Source organism: Ruditapes philippinarum, unplaced genomic scaffold (assembly GCF_026571515.1).
Source record: "Ruditapes philippinarum isolate M1 unplaced genomic scaffold, ASM2657151v2 ctg3955_1_1_1_1, whole genome shotgun sequence".
Lineage (NCBI taxonomy): Eukaryota > Metazoa > Mollusca > Bivalvia > Venerida > Veneridae > Ruditapes > Ruditapes philippinarum.
In genome coordinates this window covers 6,957-30,666 of record NW_026852939.1, presented here as the reverse complement: position 1 = coordinate 30,666, position 23,710 = coordinate 6,957, and the positions used below count along the sequence as shown (strand labels likewise).

Genomic DNA, 23,710 nt, shown 5'->3' with positions numbered 1-23,710 from the left:
TGTTATTTTACCAGAGACATCGTAAATTCAATATGTTGCCAATTAGGACAAAGAGCAAATGTTTACCAAGATCAAATAAAGACAGTGTAGACCCTTTTGTTCCTGATACCCCCTGGATCTGCTTATGGATATATCCACTACCAGTTCTTTTCAAAATATCGTAAGACCATTACATTTTTTTCTAACATTGTCAATGAAACATAAAACACAAGCTTCAAGCTTTTTCCTGTAGGTCACTTAACAATACCCATGACTGTTTGTGTCATCCCTCCTCAGAAAAAAAAATAATTCTATTAACAAAACAACAAACATACAGTAACTATGTTCCAGTTCATGTGCACATGGTCTATATATGTTGTAAGGCAGATCCAAACGCAAACCCTTTTGGTCCAAAATGTTTACTGTAACAATCTATAATATAGAAAATTTACATAGAAACAAAACAAATCTATAAGCTTTCTTTAAATTCTTTTATAGTCATATTAACATATTTGATGACCTTCCAGCTTGTTACTGTTGGGTGGAAGATTCAAACTCTCTCTGTATTATGTCAGGCACAGAAGCTGGAATCTGTGTAGAACCACAGACATTTTGCAAGATAAACTTCATAGCTTTCTCAAATGAAATAGTTCAACCTTTCACCCAGGATTTATTCTACAGCAATACGGAGATAATAATTGGAACATAAAGGCCGTACCCACCAAGCAGCAGAAAGCCCAAATTATTAGTGTATTTATATACACTGAATGATATTTTTGGTTGTTTTTATTTTAGCTTGTATTTTCTTCTATATCATCAACATTTCAAAGATAATAATATGCTAGGTTTGGTTTTAAAGTCAAACTTGCACTGTAATGGTCATATAGCCAATTTCAAGTTCTACTGGATGTAAAATGTAAAAAGTACTTCATGCACTATTTCAGGTATGAGCAGGTACCTCAGTAGAACCAATAACCTTCCATAAAGTACATGTAGCTGGATAGCTTCCTCACATGAAAGTATGAATGTTCCGGACTAGACTTCAACAAACATCGGTGAAGGACATTTAATTTGAAATCAAAATCTATGACAACTAGGCCACAGATCCCTAATGGTGTAAAACATCTTGCCAGAAATATAGATGGAGGAGAAGTACGAAGAATGTTTAATTAATAAAATGTTAACATGTGACTAAATCTTAAATTTTTCAGATTGTCAGTCGCTAATATTTCTGTAAGGAAAAGAAGCTATGTTATAAACAAGAGACATACTTTTACAGAAGACATCACTATCCCTCTGAGTCATGGTGTGATAGTCCAGTGATTTGTTACACTCTTCACACTTGAAACACTGTTTGTGGTATAAAATGTAAAGTAAATACACATGATAAACTATAATGCGTTTGAAACAATACAGTATTGTATATCACTTAACTGAATTGCCTGGGTAGATATAAGAAAATATTGCTTGTAAACAACCTAAATTAGAAGAATAAAAATCCCTTGTGGAATTCGAACCCAAAATAACACTGCTAATCTCCAATTAATTTCAGACAATTACGATGGCTAATTAATGACAAATAGTCATCACTTAGAGTTTTGTCCCTGTCCTATTGATGTGCCTTGACAAAATTACCAAGACTCCAATAATAAGTATATCTTCAAGAGATAAAAAATCGCAATTTTAAAATATATTCTAAATCAAAATGGGGCTAATTGTTAAAAATATTATTGCTTACTGCTATAATGTTAACAACTACGTTTAGTCATAATAATAAAGCTAACAGAGTTCAGATCATTCTACTTACAAGCAGAAGATGACAACATTTTAAGTTTCACAACTGTGTACCCAATATAAAGTTGATTAGTTTTAAGCTCATCGAAGCTTGCTCAGGGTGAGCTTTTAGGATCGTTGAATGTCCGTCGTCCGTCCACATTTCATGATTTGTTCATTAACACTCTAGCGGTCAAATTTTTGCCTCAATCATTATCAAACTTTGTCAGGATACTTGTCTAGGTAATTGCTCAAATGAGTTCGAACATGGGTCATTTCTGATTAAAAACTATTTCACAGGCGCTTAAAATATAAAACAAATCTTGTAAACACTCTAGTGGCTACAGTTTATTCAAAATATCCTGGAAATTAGTCAGAATTTTTGTTTTGATGATTTCTAGGTCAAGTTCGAAAATGTGTCACCTTGGGTCAAAAGCAAGGTCACACTGCCCAAATATGGAAAAACCTTATGAACACTCCACATTTTTGACTCCACTGTTTAAAACTTGGTGAGGGTGCTTGTCTAGGTAAAGGCTCAGACGAGTTCGAACATGGGTCATCTCAGATGAAAAACTAGGTCACAGGAGCTAAAAGTAGAACAATATTGTTCACACTTTAGTGGCTACTGTTTTGGTCCAAATATCCTGGAAATTGGTCTAAAAGTTTGTTTTGATGTTTCTAGGTCAAGTTTGAATATGGGTCACCTGTGGTCAAAAATTAGGTCACACCGCCCAAATATGGAAAAACCTTGTTAATTAACACTCTATTGGTCACATTTTTGACTCAACTGTCATAAAACTTGGTCAGAATGCTTGTCTAGGTAATTGCTTGGATGAGTTCGATGGTGAGCGATGTAGGGCCATCTTGTTTTACAGTATTTTTTGTCATCAGATATGGTCAGGATGCTTGTCTAGGTAATTGCTCTGATGAGTTCGATGTCATCTCGGATACAGGAGCTAAAAGTAGAAAATTTTGTTCACACTCTAGTGGCTCCTGTTTTGATCCAAATATCCTGGAAATTGGTCTGAAAGTTTGTTTTGATGATTTCTAGGTCAAGGTTGAATATGGGTTACCTGGGATTAAAAGCTAGGTTATACTGCTCAAATATGGAAAAACCTTGTTAATTAACAGTCTATTGGTCACATTTTTGACTCAACTGTCATAAAACTTGGTCAGAATGCTTGTCTAGGTAATTGCTTGGATGAGTTCGATGGTGAGCGATGTAGGGCCATCTTGTTTTACAGTATTTTTTTACTTTCACCGTGCAGCTCTTAGATGGTCTTACCTTAATCACATGTTACTGCGGGCATTTCAAGAATTGCGTCTACACCTAGTCAAGTTTCTTACATGTCACATTTAGATAAGCTAAATAAATGGCACTTTCAATATATTTTTACTGAAATGTCTTATCAAGATTGCTCAGGATTTTTACCTTTGTCTTTGCAATACTATCATGTTGCTGTAAAATGTGTGAATACAAAAGCGAAAAATGATGCCATAAGCTAAAAGCAATAAAGTAAATAAAAAAAAGGAAAAATGTGAGAAAAAAAATATTTTGAGCTTATAAATTGAAGCAAATTCTTTATTTGATGAAATGTATGTAATAGAAAATCCATCGAAACACGAGGCTATAGCCCGCCCCCCCCCCCCCCCCCCCCCCCCCCCCCCCCCCCCCCCCCCCCCCCCCCCCCCCCCCCCCCCCCCCCCCCCCCCCCCCCCCCCCCCCCCCCCCCCCCCCCCCCCCCCACCCTTTAGTGTTATTCAGTTTTGATGTTCTTTCTCTTTTGTATCAAAGTCAAGCATAAAAACACGTTCCCTGTTGTAACAATATGAAACCCCAGAAAAAAAAATAACCAATGAACGAGCATCTGAAAATGAAAATTATGTCGCTTTTCCTTTCTCTGCAGTCTCAATAAGTAAACCCCAGCAAAAAAAGAGCCAATCAAAGGGCATGCTCTGGAGTGCGGGTAACTAATACCTGCACTCCAGTTAACGCACTGTGCATATATATGTATACGATATAACTCTGACACGTTTTCAACAGAAGGGTCTCCAAACTATGATACAATCACTAAATGAACATGATCATTTAAAATCCATTTTGATTCTACTTTTGAAAAACAGAACTTTTTTTTTTGTGTCTTTTCTGCGTACTGAAATTCACAGGTCATGTACACTGAATCAGCAACAAAAAAGTCAGAAAATAAGAAAAATTGACAGTACTATCACATCTTCGGGGCACATGTTTTGTGTCAAACCGGTGTTATCAGTGTCTTGACAGCCACAAACAATCAATTTCAATTCAATTGAATTCTTTTATTCTTTAAAAAAACATTTTCATATCAATATAAACAGCTAACAAAACAACAAGAAACTTCATCAAGCATAGGTAATAAACAATTACAAGTACAATTACAAGACTGACACAATTTCAACACTTATAATGAATAATGCTATATGCAATTGTTGTTATACCATTGTAAAAATTAGAGAATGACAAATGACAAAAAAATCTCATTGAACAAATGACAGACTTTTCTTATTAGCTAATTTTGATCTGTACTGTTCATTAGTAGGCATTTGAGTAACAATAATAGTATTTCTTTAACATTTTTGTTCTGATTTCTTTAAATATATCACATTACAAGCAAAACTTGTAGAAAAATAGAACGTGTTCTAATTTTATCCAAGGAATTATCTTCAAGGATGTCACAGAATTTCTCTTTAAAAATCATTCAAGTAGGTTGTCTACACTTTGCAAGACAATACTTAGATAGAGAATATGATTCTTGAACAGGTGTAGACGCGGCCTTACACAAAAACTTACTATCGGAAACAATAAATATATTGTGTGAACTGGCCGTAAAATCAGTATGCAATTGACAAACAATACATAAAACGGGGGACGAACTGTTACACGAAGGATGGATTTCTTATAATAACTTGTTTAGAGTTCTTATGATAACTGTATCATTTGCACAAAAAATGGTTATAAAACGTTGGTTTAGAGTGTATTTCAGTTCAACAGATATTTTTCTTGCCTCCGTTTCTTGTCTTTTTGTGTTTGTTTGGGGTTGGTTTTTTTGTTGTTGTTGTTGTTGTTTTTTTTTTCATTTTATTGGAATGACTGAAAACATACTTGATATAGAGCATTGACTTACAGGATAAAAATACGCTTTGAATTTAATAGTCAATCATGATTTCTTCATAATATAATACATTAATCCTGGTAGTTTTAGAGAACATTAAGTAATTATATTATCGGTCTGCCGAAACAAATTATATGTAAATGGTTTGCAACAAAATAGGAAGTAGTATGCACTACCTTAATGTAGATTTAATGAGATGGGTGTCATCTTTAGGTATTTAACGGGATACCCTTCACACCCATGCACCCGAAATATATGATCTTTTTATACATAAAAAAAATCAACCGATCAACTATACCTACGGTGCGTAATCGTTTCGGGCTGATTTGGAATATTTCCCCGTTCCTGAACTGATTTGGATTTTTTCACCGAATTTTGATTTTGAGCTTGACAAGGTTAAAAAATATATAAAATAAACATATTTACAACTGTTTGTCTTCGAATATTCTACTTGTACGGAACATTGCAATGTTTAAGGAATTTTGTTTGCAATGTTTGCAACACTCCACTATAATTAGGTAATTAAGTATAGCAACGAAGAAGATCGCAAATATGTAGAGCGTTGTAGGGTATATGTGAACCATCGGGTATTTTGGACCGCATCTCATTATAACGTTTAGAAGTATAATTCCATTAAGTTCTTCAATTAGAAATGACAATCAATCGTCCTCTTTTCTGCTGGCTTCCACATAGTGCCTGTACATTAAGTGAATATTATTATTTTTTGCATGATGAGGAATTTAGGAGAATCATGCCACTGTTTTATAATAAGCTTAAGAAAAAATAGCCAATACTTAAATTCATAAAACCTGTTTATGATATATTTTGTAGAAGTAAACTATAAATTTAGGATGAAAAAAATCCCCTGATCAACATGTGAGCATATTTTAGTTGTTAATACTACTTGATTCATCATAAAATGTGGTTCCAAAACTCCCGACAACATTTTATTGATGTAGGGTGTTTTGGGACACGTGAATATCAAATGTTTATTATGTTATTAGATATTATAGAAACGTATCATTAACTCAGTGAAGTTGTGTTTGTATGTCAGATATGTTTTTTAAAAAACAAAACAAAAAAACATCTTAAAACAAAATTATAGAAAGGGCAGAGAAAATGAGGATAAAACAAAATGACTCAGGCTTAAAGCCGAAAAAAACTGAAAAAGGAACCTTACTCCTTAGAGATTCCGAAATATCAGTTTATTGTGATGACAATGATCTTACAGATATAGATACTAGCATTACACTTAAACATACTACTCCTGCAACATTCCTTTTCTTATTAAAAGTGCTTTCTAATATACATGTACCAGCACGTTTAAAGCATAGCAAAATCTATGGTATGAAGACAAGGAAATGAGGAATTGCCGATTTGACGTTTATTGTCCAAGAAAATAACTAATAAATGCACTTTTTTCATGCATTATTAACATTTGCAGAAGCCCTCAGACATTTTAAATCCCTAACTGTGCTGTCTCAGACTTTGATTGTGTCTTCATGCCTCTGAAGATGTTAATGCATACAGAAAGGGGCATTAACCCTCTTATAGAACTTAATCGAAATGAACAGATAAATAAGACCATTTGACCTCACATACTCTATAGATCTATTATGCATCATAAAATAGTATTATATTTGATTTAGACTTGTTATTTAAAAGAAATTTTCAATCAAATTTAACCATGCAAAATAAGATTTACTGTTCTATGTTTTGTTACAGAATTTTTACACTAAAATTAATGTGTCCCAAAATGCCCTTCTTTCTGTCCATAAATACCCGACGTGTCCCAAAACTGCCTCCTCATGCTCTTCTGTTTAAGAAGGTATATCGCGTTTGTTTTGCATATGCTTATGATAATGGCCCATTATAGACGATAGTCATACAGAGCTTATCCTAAGTATCCAATGCCAATAATGAAACAAGCATATTTAAAATCACAGTAACAAATATGCCTTAGATGTCCCAATATACCCGACATCGCTCTACGAATGAGGAAGTAATTTGGAAATTTTGCTCAAAACTACCAGATTTTTTTAAAAGGCGATGAAAAATGGACTAAAAGGTTTTTCTGAAACATAATACACTATATAGGACAAGCTTAATTATCATAGTTTAATTTAGCACCTCAAACTTCACCCTTTTTCATGTGAGTTCTCCAAGTATATAGAAAAGTTTTCCGCAGAAACCCGTAACGTTTTTACAGTAACTCCGTGAACTCCAAACAAGTTAGCATAAGAACTCCATCCTTCGTGTAACAGTTCCTCCCCCGTGATGTACGTAATAAAGCCCGTAAATCGAAAGTAGGCAGTTAAGGTTTACGTCACCCATAAGGATATAGATAACGAACTGAAATGGAAATCACAACAGAAAATCAAGAACAGTACCAACAAAAAGTAGATGGTATTGATGGAACAAGCTTCGGGGATAGCTCAGGCGAATGTGATTTAACTTTAAAAATTGAGGACAAAAAGATCTTCGTGTGTAAAGCCGTGTTGTGTATAGCGTCACCTGTGTTTAAAGCAATGCTGAAAACAGAGTTCAGGGAGAAAGGTCAGGCAGAAATTGAACTACCGGGAAAGAAGTATGAAGATTTCGTCGAGTTCCTGTGCTGCATTTACCCCGATGAACTGAAATTAATAACAGGTTTTTTATACTTTTATATTATAGTTTATATCATAATCTTTTAAACGAGTTATTTATTCTGACAGAACAAAAGCATGTACGAAGTGCATCAATTACATTTCAAACAGTCATTCAAAATTAAAGGTTTGCAATCAATCTGACTAAAGTCCAGAAGATCTACATTAATTAATTATTTCTTACATGTATATATATCTGTCAGTTTTTGTTTCGCCTTCTTTGTTGTTCGGATTTCCCGAGAAGTTATTTTTAGCCCATCTTCAGATTAGTCCAACTAATTGTACTGCGCGACGAGATATTGTGCTATTTTCGTGTTCAGGGGCAATTTCTCGCCTCTACGTACCTAAGTACCTTTTCTGTGGTCAAATTTGCGCCGAACCATCAAAATATAGACTATAGAGATTGCCGCTAATGTCACGTGACAAATACACTGTTGATAACTACACTGGTGTGTAACCGGTACTGCGTTACTGAGAACTGACGAAACACACATAAAATATCAAGTTTTATGTTATATTTAAGACATTTATTTATGCAAACATAAATAATTATAAAAAGATGAAAATATTATTTCATGGGACAGATTCACAACTAATTTGTTTTGTCGAAACGTTGGAGATAGAAAAGTTTGTGTAGTAGATAATTATTAATTTGTTGTTGTCAGAGCGTTCTTAGAAACATCAGAGTGACTATTATTTATAATAAGCTACTCTGGAAATTTACGCCATACTAAAACTATTTCTTGTTAAAAGTACAGGCATTTTGTTTATCTTTGAAGTGATATACATGTAGGACATGGGAACTATTGTTATTGTTATAATACAATTTTCCCGCGATTGTGATAAAAATATGGATATTTAAATAGCAGGCACATTAGGCTTGTAAGCAACGTACAGATTCCCAGTGTTAAATCGGCGGAAAATCAGAATGCAGAGAACAAATGGGCTGGTTATCTGTTACTTATTTTTCTTTAAGCATATAAAGTAACTACGAGAAAAACAAATTTCTACGGAATTTGACAGTCTGTTATTTGTAAACAACGTGATTAACATCCAAACGATACTTTCATGTACAAATAATTTTTATCAATGATAAAACGAATAAATGTTTAACGCAGTGCCTCGACGACATACATTTTTGCCTGTACGATATTTTTCGATGAAAACAACATTCCATGTAAATTTCTAAACCAAATATCTACGCAGAGCCATAAGTATGGGTAAGAGTTCGTATTAAGACGACCGTAGGGAGTCTTATCGGACTCTTACCCATATAACTGCAAATCGGCTCTTACAACTCGATATCAGATAAAAATATAGAAAGTGTCACCTCTTTAATTAAGCATAACATTATTTTTCCCCAGCAGTCACGTACAAACAAGGATGGGGTCCAATTACTTAATCTGGCATGTAAAACAATGAGTTTTCAACAATACCTAGTATTTTTGATGCAATTCATTCCTGTCATATGAAACAAAATAATGTTTTGCTTACTTTTTCTAGAAAATATAAAACAGTCAGCAATTAATAATTGACATTTTTCATAGAGTTTAAAGGATATCAAAAAGTTACTGTGTCTGCGAGCTGAGCTCCACGTGCATTATCTATGTAATAAATTTGAATGTATCCTCACATTGCTACAGTGTTATCAGCCTTTTTAGAAACACCTGACCTGGCTAATTAGAATATGCCAATCACAATTTTCAATATCAGCACTGGTTTCTTCATGAAATAGCGGCTACACTAATTACTGCCGAGTAAGAGCCGATTTGCAGTTATTTCAGGATAGAGGGAAAAACATAAGTCTGAAATAAAAAAATAACTTTTTATCCAATTTGGACCGTTGGTCTATCATCATGGAAAATGTTGGGGTTTTTTTTTCGGAAAGAAAACACGGATGCATACGGTGGCATATAGGTGACATTTGCAGTTTTATTTGATCTCGTAGCCACGACTTATTATCTTGAGGCCTCAAGATATTATCTCGTGGCCACGACTTATTATCTTGTGGCCTCCAGATATTATCTCGTGGCCACGAGTTATTCTCTTGTGGCCACGACTTATTATCTCGTGGCCTCGACTTATTATCTCGTGGCCTCGACTTATTGTATTGTGGCCTCAAGATATTATCTCGTGGCCACGAGTTATTATCTAGAGGCCACGACTTATTATCTCGTGGTCACGACTTATTATATTGTGGCCCCAAGATATTATCTCGTGGCCACGAGTTATTATCTTGTGGCCACAACTTATTATCTCGTGGTCACGACTTATTATCTCGTGGCCACGAGTTATAATCTTGTGGCCACGACTAATTATATCGTGACCACGAGTTATTATCTGGTGGCCACGACTTATTTCAGCCAATGAAAATGGTCGTTTTATCTTCACACTGGCCTTAACTTGCTTGGGAGGGGCGAGTCAAAACGCACCATCGTAGATTCACTTAAGTAGTCTTCAGTAGCAGTAGTAGCAGTTGCCTAAACATTTACCCAGAGACATGCTGAATTTCAGGAAGGGCTTATCAGCTAGTATATCACTATAAATTGTATATATATCCCATTAACACATCCACTGAGTAGAGTCTTGTCATCACTAATTGGCCCTCTGTAGTCTAACGTTGGAGGATCAATTTTCTGTAGAATATGCAATCACTTTTATAAATGATATTCACCAGAAGGAAGTTAGCAGTAGCAGTGAGCAGAGACATTAACAAAATTATAAAACGTGAAATAGGCAGTAGCAGTGGTACATCAGCAGCATGTAGCAGTAGCAATCATATGTCATTGAAACATGTATTCGTCAGTTTTTTATAGAAAAAAGAAAGAGACTCAGAAAACCCTTCAGACTTAGTCATTTATCACTTTGACATCTTAATATATCTTCAATAATAACTATCTAGATACAAATCTCCAACGGGACTCGAATCCACAGGAAAGGGGACGAGTGATTTGAATCAGTGACCTTAAAAGTTTACATCAACCGCTTCTATTTCTTAATTAAATTATTTAAAGATATACTGTGCTCCTTCTTGAGTAAACTATTTTAAACACAGAAATTTATTTAAATATATGAAATTTGAACTTCATGTGTCTAGCTTATACTATCCTATTACAGGTCAAATAAAGTAAAAATAACTGACACTATATATTCATGGTGACATATCTATTTCATGTGAAGTCAAAACATGTTTATATTATGTTTACAAAGAGACTGTGTAACTATTATCATTATTTTCTAGTATCATATTTAAGCATAGTATATATATAAAGGAGAATGAAAAAAACACCTGGCCATACAAAAAAAGAATAAAGAGGTACAATATTAATTATAAACGTTCCCCTTATTCACCACCGTAGCGTTTGACCCGCCACCCCTGTGAAAGCTATGACCAGTGTGATATTAACTTTTGTTAAAGATGAAACGACCATTTTCATCGGCTTAAATAAGTCGTGGCCACAAGATAATAACTCGTGGCCACGAAATGATAAGTCGTGGCCACAAGATAATAACTCATGGCCACGAGATAATAAGTCGTGGCCACGAGATAATATCTTGAGGCCTCAAGATAATAAGCCGTCGCCACGAGATAATATAAAACGGCAAATGTCACCTCTATGCCACCGTAATTCTTATTTTTAGTTATTATTTATTTACTTAAAACTTGACTTAACGTAAAGAAAAAAAGAGGACTGTGCATCAATAAATAATAGTGTCAACATTTTCGTAGTCATTATTGGCCGACGTTCCGGTGTCAGCGTTGTGGAGTAGATATAGTTGAAACCTTTTAACAATAAATATTAGGTTGAATATTTTCTACTCCGGGACAAAAATCATCTCCGGATCATCTCTTTAACAACACCGGACCATTAAATTGTACATAAATACAGGGTCTTTCAAATACAGGCAAACGAAAAATTACCGCTTGAAGTAACGATTTATTTCTTTTCTGAAAATTGTTGAAGGATGAAAAATTAACTCAGGAAATGTTCATTCAATTAAAAAAAAGGCTTTCCTAGAATGGAAAACAAAACTTGCCTAGGCAAGGAATTGCTATTTTTAATACGCAGCAAGTTGCAAGTTAACATATAAATTATAGAAAGAGTGCTAACAATATAAATTTCAATGAAATACAGTATTTGTATATCCAGTAAAAAGTAAGTTTATCAACAAAAAATCCATGATAAGATTTAACTTTCTCCGCATTTTTTTAAATGAAGTAAGAAATATAATTCAAGAACAATAAACAATGTTGAATACTTTTCATGTTTTTATTCTTAATGCCACGGAAAACAAATATTTGACCACATTCACCATAATTCTAATATTCTATTTACGTTCAGTACGGGATTGGACAGAGCAATATTATACAATTATTGAGTAGTGAGCCATTGATATGATGTGATATTCACCGGCAGATGACATATTGACCGAGGCGATAGCCGAGGTCAATATGACTTTCTGCTGGTGAATATCACATCATATTCAATGGCTCACTAGTCAATAATTGTTTTATTATATGAATATGCTAAGAAATTAAAAAAAATCACAAATGTATAACCTTATATACATGTACAAATTTGACTTCGTTGAAGCGCGGGAAAAAGGACGCACGTGTTAGGCGTGCAACGACTAGTACGCGAACGCTGCGCATACAAAAATAATCCAAGTTGGTGCCCGTCAGATCCTAATGCGTAGCGTTAATTAGGAGCCGATTTTAATCAGATTGTGTTTGCATTCGCATGATTTCCAATAAAACAAAATAGTTTCCTTTAGAGGAATCTCATTAGTTTAAAAGTTTTACTTTCGTTAAAGCTGCATGCCTCCAGATGAGCCAAAATATTTCAAGAAAATCAAACTTGGGGAAAAACGTACTAAAATTGTAAGAAAAGTAAAACGATTCAAGATTCAAGTTACAATTTATATCTTATGTGCGATTATTGTCTGATTTTGCAGTAGTTATCACCATATTTCTTCTGCGTTACTAAGGCAGTAAGATTTATTTTTGCATATTTTGTCCTCATTTTGGTTATTTATATGGATTGTGAGTGTTGTTATGCAATGTGTGAATTACTTTCTTTGTTTACTTCACAATATTTTACTTTTAAATACATTTTCAAAATTTTCATGAAAATTAGAATGAATCTGGAGGCGTGCTGCTTTAAAGATTTAATACTTTGACCGGGTTGTCTTGTTATTGATATCAATTCATTGTGCGAATTATGTCAACTTCAAAACTAAGTGCGAAAGACTTGGGTGATCAAGTGACATCTTTAATCAATGTATTGACAGAAACATACAGTTTATTCCTTATACATGTGTGTACCTGTATTTTAAAATTGAGAAAATCATAAAATTTTAACAATAATGGATATTTTTGAAGAGAGCGGTCAATTTAAACAATAGAATCATAAAAATGCCATTTTTGCTCAAGTTGCCCCTGGCGTATCACATATGAGAAGAAGCTAATGCCAAATATTAGATGCAATAAGGTCAATATGTTATTCGTATGTGAACGTACCCCAATTTTATATATCAAAGCGCGGCGCCTCTTATGGAATGAGAAAAGGTGGCAGCAACTTCTCGGGCCTTTTTGTCGGTCATGATAGCCGATCATTCCGATTGAAATGTCGCGAACAATGAATAGCGAACTGGAGAATTTCGCAAACATATTCAAATGAAATTATCTTATCCGTCAATTAATCGCGCTCTTCGGGGGTTTTTTTATTAATCATTTTGTAGTACACACAGTGGGTTATTGTGTATTGCTGTACCTATAAAGAGAATGATGACCTTAACATTGTAAAAATAATCTATTTATAGAAGTAGTTTAAGTTTAACGAAACGGTCATTTTGGGTCGCGCTATGGTTATAAATAACGAGCTGGAGAATTTTGCAGGAAATGAAATATGAAAAATGAAACATATTCAAACAACTAATTGCACTTTGGAAATTATAGACCTGTATATTTTTGATATTATCGTTAATATTATAGAACTTCAAGTTCCTGTGGAAAAAAAATAATATTCTAATCTCTAGCTTGCCTACTAAAGTTCATGATGAACAATGTTTTTCGTCCGCCCATTCATAAACATTATACAATTCTGGTAAAAGCCAATTAACCATTGAAAAGTTTATAAGAATATCTCGTCATCAGATGTCTACTAGTTCATCTTCACTTGCTGCATTTATTGCATGGACGCCCTTTGATGCTTTGCATCAATGCTTTTCTTGATAACGAATTGTATTGAAGATTCATGTTTTCAAACATGTTAAAATGGAAATACTTACATATAGTAAAATACACATTTATTCTTTTTCTTCAGAGACAAATGCATACAGAGTTCTGCCGCTCGTTTCGGAGTATCAGGTTAGAATTCTTGAACAAAGAATTCATAAGCTACTTATTCAATTAGTGAACGGAAAACACAAATTGAGTAACACAGAGATATACAGGCATCTACAATTAGCTGAACTATACAATTTAGATGAACTGAAAGATCAGTGTATCGCCTTAGCGTCCGACTTGACTCTTGCAAAAATGGATGATGGTTCGTCTCAGTTTTGCGTCTCAGATAAATCAGTTCTACAAATAAGATATATGGCCTTGCAAAAGAGAGAGAAACTTCTACAAGCCAATGAATTGGATAGGGGAGATGATATGCATTTATTTAAAACCGCGAATAAATGGGTAATGATGAATGGGGAAAACGTTAAGTACAGTGCTTTAATAAAACAAAAGGTGGAGATTACAGTCAAAACCTGTCCTGAAATTTTAAGAGCAATACGGTTATGTGTCCGTTACTTTAATAACGAACCGGATTTGCTTGAAAGACACATTTGCACACTTAACGCGAAAACAGATGTTGAACTTCAAGCGGTTGAAAGGGAATTGGAACTTCTACCAGAACATGTCAAAATGTCTTTAAGAAAATATAACGCGAAGTAGAATAAGAGGAAACATAGATAGCAGAACAATATGAATTTAAACTTCTTTAATAAAACACATCATTTTTCTTTAACATTGTTAAATATGGTATAGGGGCGCCCGTAGTCGAGTGGTTTGGGTCGTTGACTTCAAACCACTTGCCCCTCAACGCTTTGGGTTCAAGTCCCGACAGGGATCTGGTTTCTTTCATGTGAGGAAGCTATCCAGCTAGCTTACAGAACGTCGGTGATTCTACTCGGGTGCCCGTTTGTGTCTGAAATAATGCACGGAAGGGCATCTGAGGTCTTCCTCCACTAGTAAAGCTGGAACGTCGCCATATGACCTATACTGCGTCGGTGTGACGTTAAACCCAATTAAATAAAAAAACAAACAAATATGGTAAAACCAATATACGTATGTGGATTAGTTTAATTCAATACACGTTGTAACATTACGAGTTGCAACTTTATTTCAAGGAATTTGTTAAATACCTTTTCATGGATTGATTATAACAACTACAAGAGATATCCGACTAGAGCTTTTTTGTATTTTCCAAACATGAAGGAATCTGCACCGCGGACAGTTACAAAAATCATTTAATCTTTTAACAGATGAGTTATACTTTTCACATATATGTATATTTACTAGTATATCACATATTGGTAATTTTTCTATAATTGTTTATACCTGACACGGTTGATCAGTCGTTGAAACTCAATTAAAGACTGTTATAAAAATGTCATGCTAAAATAACTAAGAATACAGTATAATGCAAAGAATCATTCAGGAAACAAACTGGGCGGGCACATTTGTTTTTTTTTTTTTATTATTATTATACGCCTTTTCCCACAGTATTTCAAGTCATTATAGGCGGGTAGGTTCCCTAACCATCGTTCCTGGAAGAGCTACACACACCGACTACCCAAATTTTTATTTCAAACGGGGGCCAAAACTACCAAAATCCCCCGGGGAGGGAAACCCCGCCAGAGAAGAAACCCCGGGGGAATTAAAAATTTTCTAAACAAACTCTAAAAAAAAAAACCTTTTTTCCAAACCAACGGAAGGGGGGGTTTTTTATATGAAAAAAAATCCCCCCCAAAATACCCCCAAAAAGGGGAAAAAAATTAAATTGCGGAAAAATTTTTAAAACAGGCCCCTGGTGGGGTTTTTGATTTTTCCTTTTTACATCGTTTTAACCCTAAGAAAATCAGGGTTTTTTAGGGGCAATTTTTTTAATCCCTTAATTTGTTTCCAAAACAAATAATTAAAAGGGGTGTATAAATTTCCATAAAATTGGTTTAAACCTTTTAATTATATATATAAACACTATTTGTGACTCTGTTGCGGATTAGTAATTACATAAGTTCGGATGTTCTTCCTCCTTTCTGTATAGTGAGCAATTTTTTTGTTAATAAAAACATCACTTCCTGGTGTAAACCGTTAAAACACCATTTGCGTTATTCCGTTGCATTAGTTTGGAGGTTCTCTTTTACATTTATATCAGCCACAAACTTCTCACTCGAGGTAAATGGCGTCGAGTAGCTCGTTCGGCATGTTTTTTTTCTTCTTTTTTGTTGCTGTTTTTAATCTGCAATTTGTTCTTTCTGTATATGAAGTGTACAAATTTTGTACAAAAAAAAAACCCGCGACTTTCTAGTGCAAACCATAAAAACACAATTTATGTTATTCCGTTGCCTTTCTGTATAAAATGAGTATGAAGTTTTGAAAAACACACCATTTGTGTGATTCCAATGCGGTCTAACCGCCTCCGTGGTCGAGGTGTTAGAGTCAAATTTTTTAAATTGTCGAACGGGGGAAAAACCAGGGGATTTTTACATATTTTTAAAATATAAAAAATAAAAACACAAAAATGACAGGCGGAATTTCAAACCCAACTCCCCGTTTTTACTTTTTTGGAAAAGTATATATTTTAATAAACCTGTCAAAGGGAACTTTTTTATAATTTTAATAAAAAAACAACTTTTGGGGTTTACATATATTAATCATTTTGACATAAGATCAGTCCGTGTGTATCCTGCACTATAATATTCATAAATCATGTCATGTTCCATAGTGCACATTATGAAATAAAAACCTTAATATATGTATATACATGTTGACTTGTCATTCTTTTTGAATATAGCGTGTATGACTCATTAGCCTGTGCAACCAGCTATACGACAATTCCTCCTTTACTTATATAAAAAAAATTAAAAAAAAGTATTAAACAAGGTATTATAAATATCAAATATTTCAAACTCGTTCTAACAAATTAAAAAAAAATCTAAAATCAACTTGACATCTGTTTTACCCCTAAGGTAAGGATGTTTTACATCAACCTTTTGTTACTTTATTCTCAAAGAAAAATCGCCGAAGGTAATATCCGGTCAGAGATGTCCGGTCAGAGATGTTATCTAATGACTTTTTATTACTTTATTTTTAAAAGAACAAATCACCTTACGTCATATCATCTCTGATTGGTCAATTGAATATCGTGTGTAACCTTTTCATGTTTGAATTCATTTTAATAGAAAAATTTGGATAGATACAATGTAGCACAGGTAAGTTTACTTTTGATATTAGTTTTAAAAGTTTTGAATAAGTAAAATAATAATTATTGTTAAATGTTCGATTAATCTTTATGCAAAAAAATACAAAAATAATATGTTTAAGTAACATAAGGTAAATATTATAGCTTTATAAGTTTTTCAATAAATATTAAATTTCCTTTATTTCATCATAAAAAAAGAAAAAAAAAAGTTAATTTCTAGAGATCAAGGAAACATAAAAAACAAACAAATAAGTTAACAATTTTCAAAGAACAAATTATTTTAAGAATATTAATTAGAAAAACTTTAATGTATAAAATTTAACAGAATTATATGTATGATAAGAGTAGAAAAGATATTTATATACGAAAAAGTTTAAAAAATATTATAAACAATTGATAAATTAAATTGATAAAATGTCCAGGTGTTTCATTTCCTGTAAAACGTGTATTGTGCATGCGCATTGAACACTTCCTGTGACGGGTATATTTTTGTAACAGGTACTTGCTGACATCAGTATGGCTTGGTCGTTTGACGTGTCGGGAATTTCAAATCGCTGGTATGTAGCTTTTTAAAGTATAATTTTAAATTGACACTCATAATTGTTCATAAAATGTTTGATGTTCTTGAAGATTCTTTTAAATTAATATATATGTATTTGATATGTGTAAACGTAGACTTTATACACACGTTGATAAAGTTATATTCGAATATTTATTGGCACATCTGTAAACGCTGTTCTTGTTTTGTCGTTGTAAAAAGAATGTCTTGTATTGAACAATACAACAAAGTGATGATAGATCTGTAATTCTTCATTTATGTAGCAATGTTTTTGAGTAATAAGATAATTAAAATTAATAGTTTACTGTTGCACGATTCTCGCAAATGTTTATGTGATATTTATTTTGGATATCTCTGTCGCGCACAAATAATATTTTTGATAAGAAGTTGTCATCAGTATTTCTCTGGGTTTTTGTTTTTAATTTTTATATAACACATAGAAAAACCCCATCTATTGATAAACGGAAGTTTTCGGCTTCTCTGGTTGAAGACAGGAATAAAGTTTATTTGATTCCACAATTTGTTGTTGTTGTTGTTGACGGCTGTAACAGCATAGTTATGTATCTTAAACATCGTAGACGGTTATGTCATATAATTTTACATCGAAGAAGGTGTTTATGGTTATATCTGCATGGTTTTGCATCGAAGAAGATGTTTATGGTTATATCTGCATGGTTTTACATCGAAGAAGGTGTTTATGGTTATATCTGCATGGTTTTACATCGAAGAAGGTGTTTATATCTGCATGGTTTTACATCGAAGAAGGTGTTTATGGTTATATCTGCATGGTTTTTTGTTGTACATAGTTTGACATCGTAGAGGCTGACTGTAATATTTCTAGTCAGGCGGTGTTTTACTGTACCGGCGAATTCGCTCGCACCTCTCTGTCTTGGCTGGACGACAAGTGATCGTTAGACCAATATTTTGCATTTTCGTCCGTTGTCAGATCGGTAAATAGATATTATATACAATAAACATAATTTTGTTTCAGATATATGAACAACAAGACAACTGTCATAAAATGCATAGGATAACAATTCCAATGAAAGATGTTCTTAAGTGTAAGTATTTTATTTATGTAATACTTGATATTTAAAAATTTTCTGTCATATTGGATTTTTAGACATATAGACATGTTTTGTTAGTTTTAACTAAGCTATTAACTTTAGTTTATTTCGACAATAAGACTTATCCCAATTTAAACTTTATTTAATGATTGTGCGTTGACAGTTGAAACATGTATGTATACACGTGTTATTCTAATATGAAATAAAGTAAATAATCAATTTGAAACTCATGATTAAGTGCTGTCATTTACTTAAAAATGCATTTTAATTAACCGATCTATTAATAAACATATAGCGAATAACGATCATTTCAAACAATAATAAAAAATCTAAGATATATAGTTCTAATAAAAAGAACTTGAAAATTAATATAAATGAATACAACCACCAAAAAATATAAAGATATATGGTTAAATAATGTAATTTTCTGTTTTGTTTTATATTGTTTTCTTTTAACATATATATTTTCTTCTTTCTATAATAACTATTTACAATGCCTGAGGTCAATTCACCGAAAATTAGTATAACATATAACACGGAATATAACGTTCTATAGCATACTGGCTAATCCTTGTAAAAACATTTTAACATTCGGTTTCAAGCGTTTATTATTACTATGTACCTTTGTGTTTGCTTTACCAGATACTTTATATCGAGGTTTTACAATACTTTTCTTTTTTCGTAGAAATAGAGTTTATAAACATTTCATTATCTGAATCATTATCATCAGCCATTGAATCTGACTGAATAGCATTATATGCTGCTTGTGACTGAGGATTGCTATTTACTTGTATGGAATTTGAGTCTGATAATTCTGAATCAGTCTGCGATTGCATTTCTTCTGAATGTGCATTACTTGAGCATTTTCATTATTTGAAATTTGTTGTTGTCGAAAGATGTTTCTGTAATTCAGCTAATGGAATATCATCTTCACTATCAGAATTTGACCTTTCTTTTCTTACATTCTTAGCAACTTGGGTAATACTGATTCTGGTATTTCTGAAGCATCATCAGTATCGCTATTTTCAGGTGTAATACAAAATGTGGCAGTTCTTTTTGGTCTGCCAGTATTATCTGCTTTTTGGTATTGACCAGTCATTAATATTTGCAAGCCTAATTTGTTCTGCATGGACTTTAACTGTTGAATTGTCAATTGATTTTTTATTATATAAGTTAATGGTGGACCTTTTCTCCATAATTCTATAAAATGGCTTCCAATTCACATCTAGTTTGCTTCTTCTTACGAAAATTCTTATAAAAATACGGGATCGCCTATTTCAAATTTGATATCTTTTGCGGTCTTATCTGCATAGCTAGCTTGTTCTCGTTTTGCTTTTTTTAAGGTTCTTATAAACAGATAGAAAAGTATTATGTTGTTCTTGTAATGCAATTTTGTGATACTCTTCGCCATGATAGCGCTGCCTTGGTTGTAGCAACAGGTCGACCGGTAATATGGCCTCACGGTTATATAACAAAATAAAAATGGACTATGCTTTGAAGTCCTAGAGACATTGAATCTAAGTGCGGCTAGTGTCATGTTAAGATGAATATCCCATTGTTTGAGATTTCCCTGGATTCTTTTAGCTACGATATATGTATGACATGGTGAGAACGTTCATTTTTTCGCGTTTCCGGCAGCATGATAGGTAGTCGTACGCACGTGGATCAATTTTTAACTCTTTAAGTGTTTCTTTAAAAGCATTACTTGTAAAATTCTGATCCATTTGTCAGTGACAATTTGTAATGGAAACATGCGTATCTAGGGTAAATGTCTTTCTAATAGTAAATGTATAATTGTATCAGTACTTTTGTCAGCAGTAGGGAAACACTCGGATAACCACTGTAAAGGTCAATAAAAACAAAAATGTAGCGGTTACCACTCATTGTTTTTCTCATAGGGCCCTATAACGTCGATACTCATGGTCTGGGAATGAAATACATTGTACTCTTGTTTCGCCCATAGGTGCTTTTATTTTTGTAAGATTACGTGACTGACCAATCAACACATTTAGAAACATATTCATACAATTCTTTGAACATATTTGGCCAAAATATTTTTTGTTTTATTGTTGTAAATAACCTCTGTGTTCCTGGGTGACCATTATTTAAATGATAATTGAGTAATGACAAGGTGTTTTAAGTGTTGCGGAACAAACAATCTTTAAGATAGGATTATCATCTACATTAGACAGATAATAAAGAACTTGGTCATTTCTTAAATTTTTGCTCTGCACTGATTTAGTTGGCTGTCCGTTAGGACGTAGTAACATTTTTCAGTTCAAGAATAGTTTGATCTTTATCTTGCTCTGAGGCCATATTTAATTTTTCGAATTTTGTTTAATATCTTTCTACAATTGGCTCTTGAAATTGGAATTCTTTGTTTGCTATTTCTTTGGCTTTTAAAGTTGCGGAGAATCAAAAAGGAAATTTACTTAAAGGGGGCTTTCCCAACCCGGGGTTTTCACAGCATGTAATTATCTTTTATTTGGGAATTTAAAATTGGGAATTTGAAAACTTTTATTTCGAATGGAAATTGCATTTTTATTTTTCAGGGGGGGGAATTAAAGTTAAATTTTATAAAGGGAACTTTGGTTAGCTTTTTTTATTTTCATTCAGGGGGAGCGATTAAAAAAAAAATCGGAAATTTAAAATTTATTTTCCGGGCAAATATTAAATTTACGTTATGGGAAAAAATTTAAAACCCCAAAAGCTGAATTTTTTTTTGTTTTGCATAGGTGTTTCCCTAGAAGTTTTTTTTAAAAAGGGTTTTTAGGGTCTGAAAAATATAGTAAATCGGGCATTTATGTAAATAAACATTCTAATTTTTTTTAACGCAATTATGAATACTGAAGGCTTCTTTTTCTATATGGTACTGTTACTTTCTTTGAGATTCACTTAATTTATGAGATAAGAAGTATATGGGTTTTTCAATACCAGATTTGTCACATTTCTGACTTTAAACATGCTCCGACCACTAAAATCTGAGGAGTCCGTGTATAGAATATAAGGCTTATTTGGGTCTGGGAATGCTAAAAGTGGCAATACGTGTTAACATTTTCTTTAATTGTTCAAAACTTTCTTGACATTCTTTTATGTCCATTTAAACAAAACACCGTTTTCTTGTTAAGATTGATTAGAGGTTCAACCGAATTTTAGAATATTTAGGGCAAAATCTTCTATAAAAAACCAGCAGCACCAAGTTAAAGATCTGACATCTTTAACACATTTTGGTTTACCGGAAGTGACCTAATAGCTTTACTTTTTCTGGTCTGGTTTAAAACCCTTAATTTGATAATTAAAAAAACCCAAGGTACTTTGTTTTTGTTTGTTTAAATTTTAAAACTGCATTTTTTTCATTTTTAATTTTTAATTTTTTGCTTTTTAAAAGCTTTAAATTTTTCGTTTTTTCTGTTTTTAAAAATTAAAAAAAATTTAAATTTCATTTAAATGATTTTTCGAAAAATATTAAAAATTGTCGTCAAGTAATGACAGCAAAATGCTTTTTAAAAGGGTTTTTGTAAGCCCATGGGGACATGATTTCCCTTTAAAAACCCGGGGCAGAAACAAAGGCCCAAAAGGTGTTCTTTGGGAAACCGAACAAGCCTGGGAAATGTCGAAAAACCCGGTTTTTTTCCTTTTTTTTCTTTCTTTTTTGTACGGGTATCTCCCAAAACCCTGAGGCAGGGGTCTATTTTTTTTGTAAATTTTATTTTTGAAGACCCAAAGGTTAAAAGTTTAAAAAATCTTTTAAAATTTAAAGGGGAAGGAAAAATGATGTTGGTTTGTAAATTTTATTCAATTTTTTCTAAAAATCAAACAAAAACCATTTAAACTCCCGGGCCCAGTTTTCCGAAATAACAACAGGAAATAAAATAAGGGCTATGACTTTCCTTAAAATATTAGATCAAATTTCTCATCTTTTTTGCGTCCTCATTAAATTTTTTCTTTTGGTTTAAAGGTTGCGATATGGTTTAAATTTTGGGATTGGAGGATGTTTTTTACCTTTTTGTTGGTATTTTCCCCTTTGGTTTAAAAATCTGCCCCGTGAAAATTTTAAAATTCTTATTTGGAAAATATTTCTATTTCCCTTTTAAAAAAGTCTTTAAAAATATTAAAATGCTCGGGAAGGGTGTATGAATTTTTAAGGGTTCGAAACCCGTTTTTTTTTTTAATTTGGGGGCAGGGGGAAAAAAGGGTTTTGGGAGTTTTTTTTAATTTAAATCCTTTTTTTTTTAATCAAACCCAATTATCCCAATATAAAATATCTTTTTCGAGGGGTACATTTTGTATTTTTTAACCCTTTTAAAGGGAAACCCAAAAATCAAAATTTTTAAATTCAAAAAGCCAGGGGTTTTTGATTTACCCAATTCAGGGCCCTTTAAAAAATTAATTTTTTTTTTTTCATTTTGAAACAACAAAAAGAAATTTTTTTGAGTTGTTTCCCGGGTTTTCCCCCTATTTGAAAATTTAGTTTTAAATATAACCATCTAAAATGTAAAAAATTTTTCCGGGTCAATTTGAAACTTTAAATTTTTATTTTTTTCTGGTTTTATGGGGTTGGGGGGTTTTCTTCAATTTTCTATATATTCTGCGATGCAGAAGACAAACTTCAAGCACCTGAATTCTACTAACGGATCTGTATTTATAGTTTTCTATTTTAATTTCAAACATGAATTAGGGCTTCCAGCTAATTTGCTATACTAAATTTTTTTGGTATTTTTAATCGTTCCTGTCAATGGGACCCCTTATTGTGACAGGGAACTTGCTAGTTTTTCCTGAAAATTTAATTTTGTTTCTGTCGTAAAAATTTTGTTTACGACATTCTCGGCAATAATATGCCCAAAATTATTACATTTCCAGCACTTAATCTTTGATTTCAAACTATTATTAAAGTTTATTGATTTTTCCCAAATCGTGGGAAAATTTTTTTTTCGGTGAAATACAGAAATATATTTCATTTTTTCCTAAATCTAAACTACGGCACATGGTGACCTGGTCTCTTACAGTACACGGCAAAAATTTCTTGTATAATAATGATTAAAAGTTATTTGCTTTGTAA

At 32.8% G+C, this 23,710-nt stretch overlaps 1 protein-coding gene across 1 annotated transcript; it reads left to right on the top strand.

Moving 5' to 3' along the window:
* The first annotated feature begins 7,202 nt into the window (after positions 1-7,202).
* LOC132728778 (BTB and MATH domain-containing protein 38-like) lies at positions 7,203-15,254 on the top strand. Its single transcript, XM_060714454.1, has 2 exons — positions 7,203-7,550; positions 13,873-15,254. The coding sequence occupies exons 1-2, from the start codon at positions 7,259-7,261 to the stop codon at positions 14,493-14,495; spliced, it is 915 nt and encodes a 304-aa protein (XP_060570437.1). The 5' UTR covers positions 7,203-7,258; the 3' UTR covers positions 14,496-15,254.
* Positions 15,255-23,710: the final 8,456 nt, after the last annotated feature.